General features: G+C 43.4%; 1 protein-coding gene across 1 annotated transcript in view; it reads left to right on the top strand.

The window, feature by feature from the left end:
* The window catches only part of LOC148027143 (uncharacterized), a 73,150-nt gene that overhangs the window by 19,879 nt on the left and 34,629 nt on the right, over positions 1-18,642 (top strand). The window contains exons 2-3 of the mRNA XM_087691682.1: positions 16,538-16,588; positions 16,676-16,851. Coding sequence (XP_087547808.1) covers positions 16,711-16,851 — 141 coding nt within the window. The 5' untranslated portion in view covers positions 16,538-16,588; positions 16,676-16,710. The remainder of the gene's footprint in view (positions 1-16,537; positions 16,589-16,675; positions 16,852-18,642) is intronic.

Here is an 18,642-nt window from a genome sequence, read left to right as displayed (position 1 = left end):
CCTAGTCCAAGGAAGCAATGGCAGGAAACAAGATCATACTGATCATAATGCATTGAGCAACTTTAAGTCTCACATGGAGAGGCTGGCCTTGAGATTTCCAATACATGAACCGATCATGAATACGGGTTGACATCCAATCAAGCAAGGCACGGGGAGCTACCTCCACACCAATAGGATAACCCAAGTGTTGGGTTATATCTGCTTTAGAAATCACAACTCCATGCCAACCCAAAGCTTGCAAATCATTCTCTGTACGAGAAAGCAGTGTAGATATCTAGGCCTGATGCTAAAGGCAAAAGATTCCATGCAACCAATGCCTGATTAACATTAGTGCGATCAGCCTTAAGAAACATAAAGAAATCATCAGCCAAAGATTGACCCAAAAGTTGGGCACCACTAGGAAGAGACAAACCAACAATCCCACCTTGATCAGTCAACTTATCCAACAATGAGAGCATCGAGTGAGTGACCAAAGCAAATAGCAAAGGGCTGAGAGGGAAGCCTTGCCGAAGAGACTAAGACAAGGCAATTTCATTTGTGATCCCTCTATTAAGTGCAATACGAGCCACAACACCCTGACTAATGGTATATCCTCTCTCTCTCTCTCTCTCTCTCTCTCTCACAAATGAACTTTTACATATAAGGGGAGAGTGAGAACGTAGACATGTCGTTTGTAATGACTCTCTCTCTCTCTCTCTCTCTCTCTCTCTCTCTCTCTCTCATGAGGATGATTGGCAAGCATGATCACATGAGGATGACTAGCGTGATGGCATGAGGACGACTGGCGTAATGGCGTGATCACGTGAGGACGATTGCCTGCGCGGCTGGACCCTCATTGGAGGACGCTGGCGTGGATGATTGCTTGTCTGACTGGACGTTGGCATGGATGACTTCCCAACTAGATGCTGGCATGAGACGGGTGCTGATGTATATAACGTGAGCTCCAACGGCATTGACGTGAGTGTTGACGCGAAGGCATTGCTCTGCAGAGGCACATCTTTGTGTAGAGAGATAATCACTGTCTTATAGAGTCATGCCTCTGCACAGGGAGACTCTGGCTGCCGTGGAAGCTGCAGAGGTATTGGCAGTTGTTTAGGAAGGGTCTACAGGATCAATGCAAGTGCACCGAGTGGCTGTCCTAAACTGTGAGATTTCAGAGACTACTGACAAAGAAACCAGTGGACATGAGTCCGAACTTGATACACAACCAATCGGACCAACCATAGGAGGCACTGCATCACAAGGACGGTACAAGACCCCCACTAAGGACGGAAAGTTCTACTATAGACAAAATAGGAGAGCTCATGAAATTGCCACTCCACAAGTGCCAAGCGATAGCGATGGACAAAGATGCAAAGGCTGATTGCAACAAATGGTTTGGATGACATGAAAGCCCTCATAAGAGCTGAGACTGCAGCAATATGTCTGCCAATGTACAAAATTCATGGCAAAGAAGTAGTAGAAATTGTGGTATGCCAAGGGACCAAGTCCTCCCTAGAAACAAGATCAATGTGCAAGAGAAGATCCAAGTACCAATGTAGGAGAGCTTTCTGCTTAGCAAGGTGTCATTGAACATCAAACGCGGAATCAAAAGAAAAAGAATTTTGAGTTATCTAATTATGCCAACAGTCCTAGAGATGGGGAAAAGGAAACAAGATCTTCATATGTGATTGCTCTAGAGTGGGGTATTTGGGCTGAGCAAAGACCCGATCAAAGGGCGTAGTGACATGCAACCACAACCCTCCAAATTTTAGACAAAAGGGTCTAGTTTTCTTGAGCCAAAGGGCATGAAGGAAAACAATGGCGAGAAGATTCCGTACTAGTGAGATAGAAAAAGCATTTGCCATTGGAAATCCAGTGTTTTGCAAGTGTCGCAACAAGGGGAAGCCCACCGACCATCATGCGCCAAAAAAAGACTTTACATTTATATGGTGTCTTGTTTAACCAACCCTCGATGGTAGTCATTATCCACCAAGCTTCAGATTTATGCAAGCCCCAATAATATTGGCCTTGGTGGCCTTACAATGGTAGTCCTTAATCATAAGGTGATACACTTGATTAGCCGAAGCCTTTCCCAGATGCAGTCGGCTTGCAAGGTCCCAATCTTGCCATTGACGATGAGAATCAAGGGCAAGGAAGGGCTCCCTAGGCTGCAATGCTATCAAAAACTGGTTCCACAAGTCCTTGTATCCTCAAGGGATTCGAAAAAAAATCTTGGAAGTATGGAAAGAAATCACCCCCCTACGACTCACCAAAGTGGCATTAGAAACAGAAGATAAGCCCAACTGTGTCATACAATTAAAATTTGGATGGTCCTCTTGTTTCCCATCCCACAAAAGCCGCTTGGACACAACCAATAATTCCAGCTGAAAAGGATTAGCGACCAACCAATCCTCCACAAGATGCCATTGAACCTTTTGAAGAAGTAGTTTCCATGAGCAGACTAGCCGAGTCACTAGGAAAGAGGAAGACGAGAAAAAAGGGCATCAAACATTAAGAACATGTCACTAAGAACCCCAAATAGTGGTATTACCATAAACTACACCTTGTTCTTCCAAAAAGAAACAGGATCTAGGGATAGCGATCAATGCACCTTATACAAAAGAGAGACCATCAAAGAGCAACCTCGTGAGTGCGCACATCCAGAATAGCCTCTCCATCCATACTTTAGGAGTGCAAACTTGTCTCTAAGAGATCCATCAGATACCAGCATGCAAAACGTTTTTTTTTCCAGAACATAAAATGAATGTGGCCGGTAAGAACCTTCAAAGTAGAGGTAGTCCAAAGCAAGAGCTGCAAGAAATCAGTGACCATGGGGAGCATGGATTGTCCCACTTGAAGGTGGACATTGAAAGACCAGACTTGCAATTTCTAGTATAGAAACTTAGCCTCTATTTCTTGGGCTATCAATGCCTAGGGGGTAGCCCAAGTGCCTCACAACATTACCACGGGGTATCACCACACCTTGCCATTATATAGATTGCAAGTCCAATTCAATATAGCTAATGAGGGATGATTTGGCTACATTGATATGAAGACCAAAAGCCTCTCCAAAAAGATTCCACACATCCAATGCCTTGCAAAGGTTATCTCGTTGTACTTTGAGAATCATGAAAGTGTGATCTACTAATGATTCGCCCACAAAATGTTAGGCAAAGGTAAGAGAAAGGCCAACCAACTCTCGTGTGTCCACCAAATGAGATAACATAGAGAGGATGGGATGGGTCATCAAGGCAAAGAACAAGGGGCTCAAAGGGCAGCCCGCCTAACTGAGTGTGCAAGAGTGAATGGCTCAGAGACCCCACCATTCAACACAATCCTCAAAGAGGCATCTACGCTAACTGTGTGTATCAAATGAGATGAGTGTGGACTGAAAGTCATAACCATGCATAAGCTTTGCCACAAAAGACCAATCCAAGTAGTCAAAAGTCTTTTCAAGTTCCAATTGAACTGGCATGACTTGTTGGTTAGAGTGCTTAGCATATTCAATGCCCATTTGAACATTTGGCACATTGTGCAAGATAGTCTTGTGGGTGCACAAGGCCAAGGAGATGCTTATGGAGGCAACAACCATCACTTTAGAGAAGGTTTCTACATAGATCCGAGCAAAGAAATGGGTCACCAATGGTTCAACATCCAGGGCGACGACACTTTTAGAATTAGCTTAATAACTCCCACCTTCCATGAGGCAAGCATGGTCCCAGCCTCCCAAACTTGCTAGCCCATGGCTATTAAGGGTTTCGCCATACTAGCAGCTTAGGCTTCAAAGAATTCATCAGTCAAGCCATTCCAACCCAAACTTTTGTCTTTAGGCAAATGCAATAAAACATCCATGAACTCTTCCTCATAGATATCTCTGTCCAAATTGTCATGAATATTTGGTGACACTTGATCCCTGATTGAAGGATAGAAAGCTAATCAGGCTTGGGTGGTGTGTTGAGTAGAAGGAGATGAAGAGCCAAGAAGGTCGAGAAAGTGATCTCTGTACATATCCACAATGGACTGTGGATTCGTGACCATCTTGCGTCTACATGCTAAATTCTAACCATATTCTCTCATTAGGAGCGCCATGCAAGCTTTGAAAAAATTTATGAGATTGACATGAAGCATCCTGCAAATTCTCAGTCAATCTTTGTAACTTGGCTTGTTGCTATGATCTCAACTGGAATTGCTGAATGAGATTTACCAGCCTCGTAGCTAACGGTAGTAGAAATGGATCATCTGGGAAATTGAGTAGCAAAGAGTAGCTGACCAAGGCCAGCAGCTTGCCAACACTACCTATAAAGAGAGGCATGATAGATACCATAATGCCTAGCAAGCCTCTACACATTGTGGAGCAATTGCTAAAGAAAGTCACTACCCCCAGGGGGAAAATTAAGCAAAAACCTGTCAACCAGCTGCCTTGTATAACCATTAAAGATTGAATGTTTCAAATAAGATGAATTAAAACACAAAGGGAGACTATCCCGAAAGTTGCGCAAAATGGGGCAACAAGGTGTGCAAGCATGGCAAGTTGCAAAGGGAAATGATCCGACAAGGCATATTGTTTCAGCGCCTGCATGACTAAAATCTTTGGTAGGAAGTAGGGTAGTTAGATACGATCCGTCTGATCTATCTAGTCTATGGGCTTAGTGTGGTATCAAATATACAAAAAAAAAGTTGGATAAAATTTGGTGTTTTGTATGGTCATTAAAAAATACTTAGAAAATTAAGGGTTAGGCTAGTAGATATTACTTATTTTAACATGAAAGTGGCGACCCATGAGATAGAGTGCCACAAGGCATTATCCATCCAACACTAATATAATTTACAAAATCACAAATGTGTTTGCTTCAATTTTCAACAATGAGTCATGGACATGACAAGAGGTTGAGACAAAATGTAAATCCAAGACTCTAGTTACAAGTAATTTCCAAGATCTAATTTCATTTATAAGATTGAAGACATATACAATGGATTAAAAAAAGAAGCTAGCTGCGATGATGGATCACAATTCATGGATCATGGTATGGCAAGCCACAAGTGCCAAGTGGCAAGTACAAAAAGTAGTAGATACAAAAAGAAACTAAAGGCTAAGGCTAGGGTGAGTTGTGTGTAATGCGAAAGATTCATGAAGAGGCTTAGGCAATAGGCATTGTGATAGGGGTAAAGAATATAGAGATATAGGTAGAAGCCAGGAAAGCAAAAGAAGAGGAGTAAAGGAAGAGGAAATAGAAACAGAGTTGCACATAGGGATGAGACACAAGAGGAAGAGGAGGATGTAGAGGTAGAGAGAAGTGGATGGAGGAGAGGGAAGAGTAGAGGAGCTTATAAGAGAGGTAGAAGAAGAGGGAGTGTTAACTGAGTTATAGGTAGAGGTCAGTGAGGATAAAGAGAAAAACGTTTTAAAAAAAAACCACTTTTCTTTTAAGACCAACTCAAAAAAAAAAGGGACAAAAACTGGACGGATTGTACTTTATGGATCTGTTCGTGAATGCAACCATGCACTAGGAAGGCATCATTGTACATAACATACATGTGGTCCAAGCAAGACCATGTGGCACAATATTGTGTTGGCTGAAAAGTAAAGCTTGGATCTGATGGGTGGAGCCAAGACCAAATGTCTTGCTTTAGAATTGCCAACTCGAAATTCTGCCACGCACGGCTCTCAATTGCACCCGGGTGCTCATAGGTAGACTACAAATAATGAACACAAATATTGAAATCTCCCATTAGCACTACTAGTCCGTCAAGTGATAAACAAGCTTCAATACACTCCACAGATCCTGTCTAGACAAAGGATCAGTCGGTGCATAGAGGCCTACTAGCCATAGAACCTCCCCTTCAAATAAAATTTCAATAACTAGAAAGTGGCCATGGATGCTATTCTTATGCACAACCATAAGCATACCCAAATAGCATCTTAATAAACCCCTTGCATAGAACAAATGGAAACCATAGCAATCCACAATTTCGTTGGCTTCAGCATGACTTTTATGCTCAAGAGCACACAACACATCACATTGATTACCATGCAAAACGCCCCACATGTCATGCTACTTACTATGTGAACAAATGCCACACACATTCCAAGTGGCAAGTCTCATATATCATGACAAAAGGATTCAATGTTGAGGCTGATTGTGCCTTGACTACACTTTTTTTGCTAGAATATCAAAAGTCCCCTCATTAAGAAAATCAGCCAATATTGCAAATGAATTTAAATCCGTACACTTCACTTTGGAGGTGGGAAGATCATTCCCCTTCTTTGGAAAGGCCCTTTGAAAACGATGATCTCAAGGGATGATCACTTTACCACCGAGATTAAAAGTAAGCCAAGCAGGAGGGTCTTGTGAATGATTAACAGAAACTATGTCATTAGCAATGGGTATCGACAAAGGCTCATCTTTGCACCATAAATAAGTGCATAAGGGGTCCCATGAAGTGCTAGCAATGATTGTTGTGGTACTCACATTAGACATTTTACCTCTTTTGGCATGGACTGAAAGATGAGAAGGATCGAAGCTTGCACCGAGAGCTATGGCGGGAGAGCAAGAGCAAGAAAGAGAGAGATAAGAAATGGGAACTCCAACAGTCACAATGTGTGATCGGGACTTCCTTTATTCAAACTGTCACTAAAAGAATAAAGAATAAAGTGGCGGTGACGGGCGCCTGCCACTTGCAGTGTATAGTGGCAGTGACTGTCAGTGTAGTAATACACGGGCGGCTAGGCGGAGGCGCCTTTACCCCCAACAACCTCCTACTTAAAGGCGAATCTGTCCTAGTAAGGAGTGAAAAGAAAAAAAAAGGAAAAAAAGACAGTACAACATGTATACATGTACAACAGGATGAGGAAAGACGTAATCTCATCCCACGCCCATCAACCTCCTGAGGAAGGCAAAGCGCTCTGTAGAGAGGCTTTTCGTGAGCAGATCTGCAGAATTCTGGTTAGTCGAGATCTTGACAAGATCAACAGACTTGTCCTCAACGACCCCATGACCCCATGTATGAAGTGATACCTCACCTCAATGTGTTTCGTCTTCGCATGGAAGATTGGATTCTTGGCTAACTGAATAGCACTCATAGAATCCGAATGCAGTGTAGGGATAGCATTAATACCAAGGTCAGCAACCAAACGACCCAACCAAATGGCCTCCTTGCAAGCCTCAGTGGCTGCAACATACTCGGCCTCTGTAGTAGAAAGGGCCGTGCATTTCTGCACCTTGGACATCCAAGAAACAACACCTCCAGCATAGGTGAATACATAGCCGGAAGTGGACTTCCTACTATCTATATGTTCTACATAATCAGAGTCAGTGTACCCCACGACTCTTGTATCCTGGCTGCCATAGCATATGCACATATCTACAGTGTCCTTCAGGTACCTCATGATATCGTTCACGGCATCCCAATGCTTCTTGCCAGGTGTAGCCATATAGCGTGTCACAACACCTACTGCAAAGGCAATATCTGGACGAGTGGCTATCATGGCATACATAAGACTGCCCACTATGGATGCATAGAGAATCTCGGCCATCTCGGCCCTCTACTTATCTGTCTGCGGACAATTAGCCTGTGATACCTTCACATAAGAAGGCAATGGACAGCCAATAGGCTTTACGTCCTGCATGCGGAAGTGCTCAAGGACTTTATGAATGTACTCCCTCTATGACAGGTAGAGGAGTCCTTGATGCATGTCGCGTCTAATGCGCATACCAAGTATGTGAGAGGCCTGTCCCAGATCTTTCATCTCAAAGCTCTTCTTGAGCTGAGCCTTAAGAGCATCTAGCTTATCATGAGTTTTTCCTACTATCAGTATATCATCCACATAGAGTACCAAAATCAATAAAGAACCATCACGGGCTTTCTTCATGTAAAGATACGGAACCATAGCACTCCTGCTGTAGCCCTGTGACTGCATAAAGGCATCAAACTTATGATACCACTCCTTAGGTGCTTGTTTCAAGCCATAAAGACTTTTCTTCAATTTGGACACTAGGTGCTCCCTGCCAGGTTCTGCAAAGCCCTTAGGCTACTCCATATAAATCTCATCATGCAAGTCCCCATGTAAGAAAGCCGTCTTGACATCCATCTGGTATAAATCCAAGTCAAGTTGAGCAACCAAAGCCAAGACTAAGCACAGGGTGGTCATCTTAACCACAGGAGAAAAGACCTCATCAAAGTCCACACCATGCTCCTGCTTAAAACCCTTTGCTACCAATCTAGCCTTGTATGCCGGCTTGGGGTGTCCAGGGGTACTTTTCAGCTTGTACACCCACTTGCATGGCAAAGCCTTCTTGTCCTTAGGCAAGGAAACCAAATCCCAAGTCTCATTCTTATGCAAGGAGTCTATCTCAGACTGCATAGCCCTCTCCCAGGAGTGACTATCACCCCTGTGCATAGCCTCATCATAAGTGAAAGGCTCTCCTGTATCCGTAACCAAGACATAATGCATCGAGGACTGAAATCTATTAGGTGGACGTCTGTCTCTAGTAGACTGCAGACTCTACTGCATGCCCATCTACCTATCCAACACCCTGACCATCAGCATCTGCTACAGCTGTAGGCTGTCCAACTGGCTATGCGGGAGCCCTCGGCTCCTCCTGAAATATGACCCTGTGGATCTCAACAACTCTCTCAGGCTGCCTATGCATCTTGTCTTCATGGAAGACTATATCATGACTGCGGATGACTTTCCGCGCCTGCGGATCCTAGAGACGGTAACCCATCTCGCCTGCATCCCCATAACCAAGGAAAATATATTTGACACTCTTAGGATCCATCTTACTTCTCTTGTCCCTGGGCATATGGAAAAATGTCTCACATCCAAAGACACGGAGATGCGCATAAGAGGGAGATTTTCCAATCCATACGTCCTCTACAACCTGGAAATCCAAACCACTAGAAGGTGATCTGTTTATGATATGCACAACTGTACTAACTGCCTCGGCTCAAAAGCTCTGTGGTAGGCCTGCATGGCTAAGCATACTGCGTACACGCTCGTGGATGGTTCTATTCATCCGCTCAGCCAAACCATTTTGGGGGGGGTATAGGGGGCGGTCAACTAACGCTTAATATCCCTTCCATCACATAATTGGTTAAAAGCACGCGAGACGTACTCACCCCCATTATCTGTCCTTAGGCATTTTAGCCTATACCCAGACTGGTTCTCAACCAATGCAAGCCATCTCTGAAACACAGCTAAGACATCGGATTTCATCTTAATGGGATAAGCTCAAACTTTCCGTAAAAAATCATCTATGAAAGTAACAAAATACTTTGCACCACCCATAGACTAACAAGGCATGGGCCCACAGACATCCGAATGTACCAATGCCAAGGGCTCACTCATGCGTGGCCTACTAGACTTCTTATGCGTAGACCTAGTCTACCTGCCATAAAGACAATGCTCACATGAATCAAAACATGCATAATCAAGGGGCGCTAAGTATTGCAAACCAGAAAGCATTTTCATTCCCTTCAAAGACATATGGCCCAAACAGGCATGCCAAAGAGATACATGTGGAATAGAACCCACAGACAAAACATGATCAAGGGAAGAAGCGGATACAATCAAGGGATAGAGACTACCATCCTTGGCACCTCTCGCAATCACAAGTCTGCCACGAGTGATCTTCCATGCAGAGTCTCCAAAAGATACATGATGACCTGCGTCATCAAGGTGTCCAATTGACATGAGACTACGTGTCAAAGCAGGTACATGACGTACATCCTGCATAACAAAATTGCTGCCAGAAGGAAACTACAGCCTAACATCACCAATGCCCACAATATCAAGAGAGCTGTCATCACCCAAGCGCACAGAACCCGAAACAGTACGGTATGAATGAAACCACTCTTGGCAAGGTGTCACATGAAAGGACGCACCTGAGTCTAAGAGCCAACACTGTGCATACAGAGAGTGTATCTTTGTCATCTGCAAAGCACTAGAAAAAACTGCAAGGATATAATCATCATCAACATCCTCAGGCTGCATAACATTGATCTCTTCAATTTTAACACTGGACTTTGTAGCCACTATGCTGCGATAAGAAGACTTATCCTGCACTTTGTCTTTCCCCTTATCTTTGCGCCTTTCATTGCGCAATTCATGGCATTGTGGCCTAATATGGCCCTTTTTCCTACAATGGTGACAAGTAATATCTGCATTCTTGCCACGGGATTTGCTACGTGACTTTCCACGAGACTTGGATCAAGATTTTTGAGAATTCCATCCACGGCCACTGCCACTGCCATGCTTTCCATATCCATCATTCCTACCTCTAACTGTCATAGCATGCGATACACAAGAGGCATCAAAATTCTTACGGTTAATCTCTTCCTGTAGAAGAGCACTCTCAACATCAGATAATTTCAAGGTAGCAGTAGAGGCACATAATGCAGTGCGGAATACATCCCATGACTCATTAAGAGTACCAAGGAAGAAAAGAGAAGTGACATCCTCTGCAAAAGTGATGTCCTGCGAAGTCAAGTTCTTGAGTATAGCATGGAACTGGCTCAAGTGAGCAGATATAGTCACATTCTCCTTCATGCGCAAATTCATAAGCTGCTTCAGTCAATACATCTGACTCGCTGGACTTTTCTTGTCATAGAGATTCTTGATTTTATCCCACAACTGCCATGCACTCTATTCTTCCTCAAATACATTATAATGAACCTGTTCTGTGAGAGATAATACAATAGTGGACTTGCATAACTCATCAAGCTCAAGCCATTCCTCATCTGGCATAGTGCAGGCGGATCTCAACCTCAATGGTTTGATCTGTGATTTCTGCACCAACACCTACCAAATCTGGCTCTTCCAATAAGATTAATTCGTACCATCAAGCTTAGTGATGTTGAAAATAGCATGATCAGTGGACGAACTCACCATAATGCAGGCTGGAAGACGGCAGACAGTTCAAAACTGCTTGCTGTTTACTGCAGAAAATGACAAAAAAATCACCAAAATCGAGAGAAAATGGCGAGAAAAGTATAACCAAAGCTACTTCCCACCAAGTACTAGTGAAAGTACATCATTTCAAAATATTTCAGCATAAAAAATCCCTGTCAGTCCGGAGTTATATGCTTGCTGTAATAAATAACAGCAGGGTACTGTGAGAGTCAATTGCTGACCAAATCACTGCACCAAGTCAACAAATGATAGCCAAGACATGACCAGCCATAAACGGGTATAAATCAGCATCAAACAGCCATCAAGACCTTGAGCAAACACCCAAACATGTCACCAAAGCATCCGTTAGAGAGTAGGCATATCCCCTGGACAGTAGGGGAAAGTATACATAACACTGGAAAGACTTGACACCAGTAGGTGTATGCTCATAAGAGTGCAAAGCCCAAGCTTAGGTCAAAAGCAACTCCAAGATGTCAGTGCATGAACCACACAACATTTAAGTGTAAGAGATCCCAAAGTCTCAAGTATCTGCAAAATGCTCAAATAGCATAAACCTCCATCTCAATATCAGTCAAGCATACAAGATGCTCCCACGGGCACAAAAGGCGGATAAACGAGCTCAATAGCTCAATCAAACCAAGTCAAAGTACCAAAGACAGGTAACCAAGACAATGCCTCAATAGCATCCCAAGAGCATGACGGCTATAAAGCAATTGTAGGTAGCATCCATGAGCAAGACATACATCCCAATAAAGATCTCTGACAACCAAAAAATGACTTCCAATACAAAATTTTGGAATAGCAAATGAGAATCCAAGCCAAGTCTTCAGAGAGCAGTAAAGCTCAACAAGTACATGGTACACTGTGCCAAGACAAATGCATCAAGCCGTAGGTGTTAGGTAAGCATGTACCCAAAGAGCATATAACTGTCAAAGCACTGACCACTGTCAAGCATAGACTGAGGTCAATAAGTGCGGGCTGAAATAAGCTCAAGCTTCCAAAAGCATCCGGATCCAATGACAAGCTCGAAGTCGGCCCTCGATGATCAATACATCATAGCATAACCCAAGACATACATCCGGAACCAATAGGCATATGTCAAAGCATGAAAGATAGCTTCAGCCCAAGAGTATTCAGCATGCATTTACTGTTATAAACTGTGTATTTCCAGCCCCACAATCAAGCCAAAATCATAGCATGACATGTAGCTTCAATCCCCCAATCAATCGGAATGCAATAGGCATCAAACCGGTTATGTAGTCATACCCAAACAAGCATAGGCATAAACTGTGAATGTAGCACTAGCATACAAATGCCTGTAGACTGTTTATAACAGTCCTGAAACACTGTTTTCAGCCACCAACCAATGCCTAATCTCAAAGGATCAATGCCAAGTATCAATACATGTGCAGAAAGCTTGAAATGGAGCCCGAATAAGTACTTAATGCCAAGCTCGAGCTGGAGCTGAAGTGGCTGAATGGTGGCTGTCTAGAATCAGGCGCAGATTTGCGTGATGATGCTGCTGCTCCTGCTGGTCCACGTGGCAGGTCTAGAGAGATTGAAGGGCTCAAACATGAGCCAAAGGAACAAGCCTCTAGCAGCCCACAACCAGTGGCAAAGAGATATGAAGATTGGAAGCTTCAATGGTGGCTGCCCTGTTTACCTAGACCTGTGGACTGAAATAAATATCTGAAATAATGAAGCAATACCTCAATGTCAATGCCCTGATGGTGCCTCAATAGGTCAGGAAGAAGCTCGGGAAGCCGGGGAGTGACGAGAGCTCAAGAGAATGAGCTATGGCTGCCGGGAAGGAGACCCAATGCGAGTGGGGAGTCGATGGGAAGTTGAGAATGCCACGAGCCAAGCTCAAGAGTCGCGAAGCCGAGCTCTGATACCAGTTGAAAGGTGAGAAGGATCGAAGCTTGCAGCGAGAGCTATGGTGGAAGAGCAAGAGCAAGAAAGAGTGAGACAAGAAATGGGAACTCCAACAATCACAATGTGTGATCGGGCCTTCCTTTATTCAAACTGTTACTAAAAGAATAAAGAATAAAGTGACGGTGACAGGCGTCCGCCACCTGTAGTATGCAATGGCAGTGACTGTCAGTGTAGTAATACACGGGCAGCTAGGCAGAGGCGCCTTTACCCCCAACATGGACATGAACCCAATCCCGATTAGGTAAATTCAAGGTCTGTATAGGTTGCTTCCCTCTATCCACAGTAGACCTCACAGGGGCCACATGTGCTTGAGGGTCATCATCCATAGGAACATCATTTACCAATGGAGCCAAACTCTCGTCCACGACAACAGTCTTCTCTAGACATTCAACCATAAAGTGGCCCAGTTTTCCACAAGAAAAAAAATGCCCTGCAAAAGTACCCCATTTCAAATGATAGTGCAATGAAGGCATTCCCAAACAATGTAAGTGAAGCTAGTCGGGCCTTTTGTGCAAGCTGTCTCACACCATGCACATGTAGTTGTGGTTGGTAGCTCACAAAGGGGGGGGGGGGGGGGGGACTTACCGTGCCAATCTCCCCCATAGCCTTTTTTGTTCAATGGCCAATAAATTGTAGGACAAAATTCCACTTTGACCCACACTGGGCATCCTTGCTAGAGCAAACTTTGAAAATCTGCCAATGGTCTCCAAGCCACAACACGAGTCTATCAAAGAGTAGTGGAACTCTGGCAAGAATATCATCTGGAGTGCTTGTAGATTTGAGCATCACCTCATAGAAGCCTCATAGGCCAACAAAGATTTCTTCTATGCAGTCCCCCTACAAGCTATATTTCAACCATTGGTATATCCATGAAAGCACCGGAATCTTGGCAATGAAGAAAAAGATAACCCATTTTTCATAGAAAGCTGAAAAAGAGCGCAATACAATCTTGTGTCCACAGTAGCTTTCTCTTTTTTTTTCTTAATGGGTAGTTTGTATTAATTATGAAAAAAAGTACAAGATAACAAGATTACATAGTACAATGGGGCTCTAGGCCATTGTATATGAACCAAATACAATGGATTCGGCAAGGGCACAAGGACGAGAGTGCAAGAGGCACCCCATGATTAGACAAACAACAAGGATCAAGAGTTTGGATGAGATTTAGCCACATGAGCTTAGGCCTTTGCTGCCAATATCTCCAATACTCCTTCTTCAAAGAAGTCCCCTATCACCGCGAAGGGATTGGGTCTCTAATGCTTTGCTCCCGAGGTGGAGAGTCCATCTACGAGGGGGGAGGTAGAGCCAGGGTACTTGCAATTCCAAGGTGTGATGGCTCGACCAGCAACATCAAAAGCCAGCTAAGCTGGAGGATTGCAAGCATGTTGCTATCGCTATTTTTGTTTGGGGGTTTGTGGATCCTTGGGGGCAATAGGAGCTCAAACAATAGGAGCATCAAAAGACTTATTTAGGTGACACAAATAAGTGTGAAGGGGGTCCTACGATGGGGAAGGATTAGGAGGTATGAGGGGCACTAGGGCTTCCTTTCCTTTGCCTTTATTCTGTCGAGCTTCTGTCCATGCTTGTGTTTCCAGGAGAGAGGAAGGAGTTGATTGCTTGCTGGCTAGGTGGATCAATCTGCTATTGGGAAGAAGGGGGGTTTGTGGGGGAGGGGGGGGGGGGGGGGGGGTGCACTTTGATTGTTATTCATGGGCTGATCTACCATCGTACTTTTGCGGTTTGGGCATTCTGTTGCAAAGTGACCCAATCGATCATACGAGGAACAGTGGCTAGCAAAAGTACCCCACATGAGCCGAAACCAAAGAGGCCTTATACCACTACAATTGAGGTGCAACCAAGCTTATCCAATTGTTGATGGGAGATTATGGTTTATTCGGGCTTCCAATGAATCATAGATTAGAGATTAATACCTCTTTAGATTGATCTAAGCTTTTAAATCAATTTTGAGCATTGATTTCATTCCCATTGCAATCATAGCTCCATTCATTCATGCTTTGATGGATAACCCTAATTTGTGTCTTTGATCTTATTGCGCCCAAGAAATAATTGTAAAAGGATAAGCATTGTCACTGATTTGCAACAGTAAGACCCTCAACCATTCTCCATTTTCAATGTTATTTTATTAATCAATCCGTGCATCTCATTAAAGGCTGAAAGATCAACCTCAGAAATGCATTTCATCCTTGTTTTCATGTCCCATAGCATGCACAAATGATTCTTGTTGGCTGCATTCACACTAGGGGGACACCAACCCACAACCCACTGCAGCCATAACATCCTTAAGAAAGGCCTAGTAAACCGCTGGGCAATGCTCAACTTCCACCCATACTGGACATGCCTGCTTGAGCAAACATTGGAAGTTTGCCATGGGATGCCACCAAAAATGTGCACTAACTGTTTCTCAAAGAAGATGGACTGCTAGGCGAGAAGAAAATCTCATGCCAAAGAAGAATGGTGCACCTCATAGAAACCATGTGGACCAGCAAAAATCTCCTCCACATAGTCAACCTAAGGAAGAGATGCCTAGGCCTTTTCCTCCTAGAGCTCCAGAGGCGCCGCACAGCACTAATGCGAGACAGGAGGCCAGCCCATCCAGAGGGACCCACACAAAGAGTTGATAGACTTTTTCCGCAAACTTGACTTTAGTGTCACTACTAGCCTAGTAGAGACAAAGCCATCCTACCTGACATCTTACATGCCACATTGTGGAGTCACATTGGATAGAGCCATTTCCCTTCATTGAGCACAACCCCCGTGTTTATCAAGACCACATCGGAGGAGGCTGCACCACAGTCAAATCAAAGCCATTATCACTAGACATTGAAGACTCACCACCAAGCATATCAATGAAGCAGCTAGGGACCGCATCATAGCTGAGATCATGTGCAGATCTTGAGATCAGCTATAGTCAATAGTCTCCACCACATTTTTGTACATGGTTCTATCAAATCTACCCACTTATTTTTAATGCTATCTTTACGTTACTGATGAGATGACATTAGACATGGATGTACTCTGGATTTTGTCTCATAGGCCACACAGGCGCGCGCGTGCGTGCGTGCGTGTGTGCACAATGAGCTAAATAGTTGACAAAGTGACTCGAGATCACACCATGCTAGGGAGCTAGATCATCTTTGGTAAGAAGATCCACATACTTGATGGTGCTCAACTACCACTGAAGGAGGCATCTCAAACAACTCATATCACGGTGCACTTTGGAATGGGATAAAAGATGAAAGCATTTAGGATAGTCTGATTATGCCAATAGCCCCAACTTTCTGTGTCCAACTTGACAGGTTGGATCTCTGTGGTTTTGCATCAAGTAGTTATGGGGTGCTACAAGAGAAGAGGGAAAGAGGAACACATGCAAGCTGGTGGTAGTTCTTGGTGAGGGTGTCCATGGGAGTTCATATCCCTAGGGCATAGTAGCACCCTCTGTTTGGTACAAGGATGAGGCATGGCAACAACATGCACAAAACCACTAGAGGTCATGGGACCACGATGGTACAACCTGGCAGGTTGGCTCTCTCCAGCAGGATGAGTGTGTACCATGTTTTAGTATACATCAGTTACTGTTTATGCCTTATAATCTTCCATATGTGCCTGTAGATAAGTATTCATACAAAGTTATTTGCAAAAGGTGTAGGAAATATTTGTAATGCTGAAATTTCATCATGCATACTGCAGATTCTACTGAACGATGGACATGTGCATTCTGGTCAAGCGAGTTTACAGCAGGTGGTATTTGATAAGTTTTGATAAAAAATAGTTAACAGTTTTTCTAGGTAGAGATGCTAAAGAAGCTTATTTGTCTATCAAGAGCAGGAGTTCCAGCTTTCATTGGAAGAAGTATTCAGCCAATGTATATTGCTTTGCCACTATCATTTTTTGTGCTTGGACTGGGTTTGCTTCTTTGGTTCATATGGCTGAAAAGTTATTGGAACAATTATACTCAATCATCTGATAGAGGCATGAAAAGTTATGCTTTTCCAGAACTTCAGGTAAGTTCCTTCATTTTGGTAGTTGATAAAGAAATTTTGTGTGTGTGGATGCATGCTAATTAGGAGCAGTCAAAGATGTAACATAAGCCTAATAATGGTGTAAGGACTAGCTGTTTGATTTAGTAGATGGAGTATCATAGAGTTAAAAAAGAAGAAAGCTGGCAGAAATTTAAGGGACCCCTAGCTCTAGGCATGGTGACCATTGCATCACATCTTAGAGTATCCCTAGCTTTGGGCACGGTGACCATTGCATTGTAGTGAAGGGTTTGGAAATAGGCATGTATTGGATAGCTATATAGGCTATGTGCTACAAGAGCAGGGCAAAAGGAACTAGGTTCAATGTGAAACTTCCATTAATTTGGAAGTTTGAACCTTAGAATCAAGTTACATTGAAAGTTTTTCCTAGTGAGTAGCTTTTAAATGCCAAGCAATTCCCTTGTGATTTTACGGGATTCTAATGAGAAAGGCATGTATTGCCATTTGCAGCTTTCTCTCCCCCTTCTCTGATATCCTGAGCCTTGTGCACTTTCTAGACCATTTTGTTGTGAAGACTCAGTTCTATCACAATAAATCCCTTTGTTTGTGAGAGGAACAAAGTGGAATTAAATTGGAATAGTGCAGGGAAAGTTTATTTGGAAGCCTGCTCCATTAATTTGAGCTTAAATTTGTCTTGATTTCTAGTTTTTGGACAGGCAGAAGTCTAGAGACGGACTTGTTGAAAGTCCATTGTCTTCTTGCACCATTAGACGGGTCTTTCGGGTCCCTCATGGCTACCATGATCTTTGGGGCAAGGTCTCTAAACTTTTGCATGACTAGCAATCCCTTCCTATCCTAGATTTTGATTGTCCCTAGCAAAATTAGGGCCGTGCAGGGCATTTCAGTCTTGAGGCTTCTTCGGTTAATTAGATTTATCATCTCATGATTAGAGATTTCTCATGGTTGACCACCAAAGCCAATGTGCTTTGGGGATTGGACAAATCTAAGACTTGGTGGATATTGAAAGTGATAGAGGAATGGATCAACAAGATGCCATTCAAACATAAGATATTCATTCGGAGAATGTTGGTGGGCGGTCTTTCCCTTGCATTGTCTCTTCAATGCAAGGGTATTTCCAATAGAAATTTTCTTTACAGATGTATCATGTCCTTTTGCTTGAAAGATATGGGCCCTTCTTTCTAACATTTGGCATGCTATGGTGGGAATTAGGATCGGTCCTTTTGATTGGGTTTGGCAAGGCTAACTTCCACGGTCTAGCACAATCTCATGTGAAGATTCAGTTTCACTTCTTAGATTTTGGGGTTGTTGGTATATTTGGGTCACTCACAATGTGTTCATTTTTTATGCTGCCTTTGGCATCCAGCATCATGTTGCTAAGCTTAGGGGACTTCTTCAGTGGTAGCTTGATCTTATTCAGCATGTTGATATCTTGACTAGAGATGATTTAGTTTCTTGGCACTGGGTAGTCTCTTCAATGACCGTGCCCTGACTTTTGTACTTCTATTCTAGCTAATATATATACTCTTTAGAGAAAGAAAGATATATTAACGCCTACATAAGGCCAATGTGGCCTATGAGACAAAATCCAGAGTACATCCATGTCTAATGTCATCTCATCAGTAAGGTAAAGATAACATTACAAATAAGTGGGTGGCCTATGAAACAATACTGAAAATATACTCAAAATAACTATACGATGGGACTGTACTAGGGTTGAACCATGTGTAGTGTTCTTCCATCAATAGAAAAGAAAAGGAAAGCAAAGGAGAACCAGATTTGATAGAGCCATGTACA

This window comes from Lygodium microphyllum, chromosome 13, assembly GCF_053477565.2.
Source record: "Lygodium microphyllum isolate KBCC chromosome 13, Lygodium_microphyllum_v1.1.10, whole genome shotgun sequence".
Lineage (NCBI taxonomy): Eukaryota > Viridiplantae > Streptophyta > Polypodiopsida > Schizaeales > Lygodiaceae > Lygodium > Lygodium microphyllum.
Note: the sequence above shows the minus strand (reverse complement) of the source record. Positions and strands in the feature narration are given on the sequence as shown.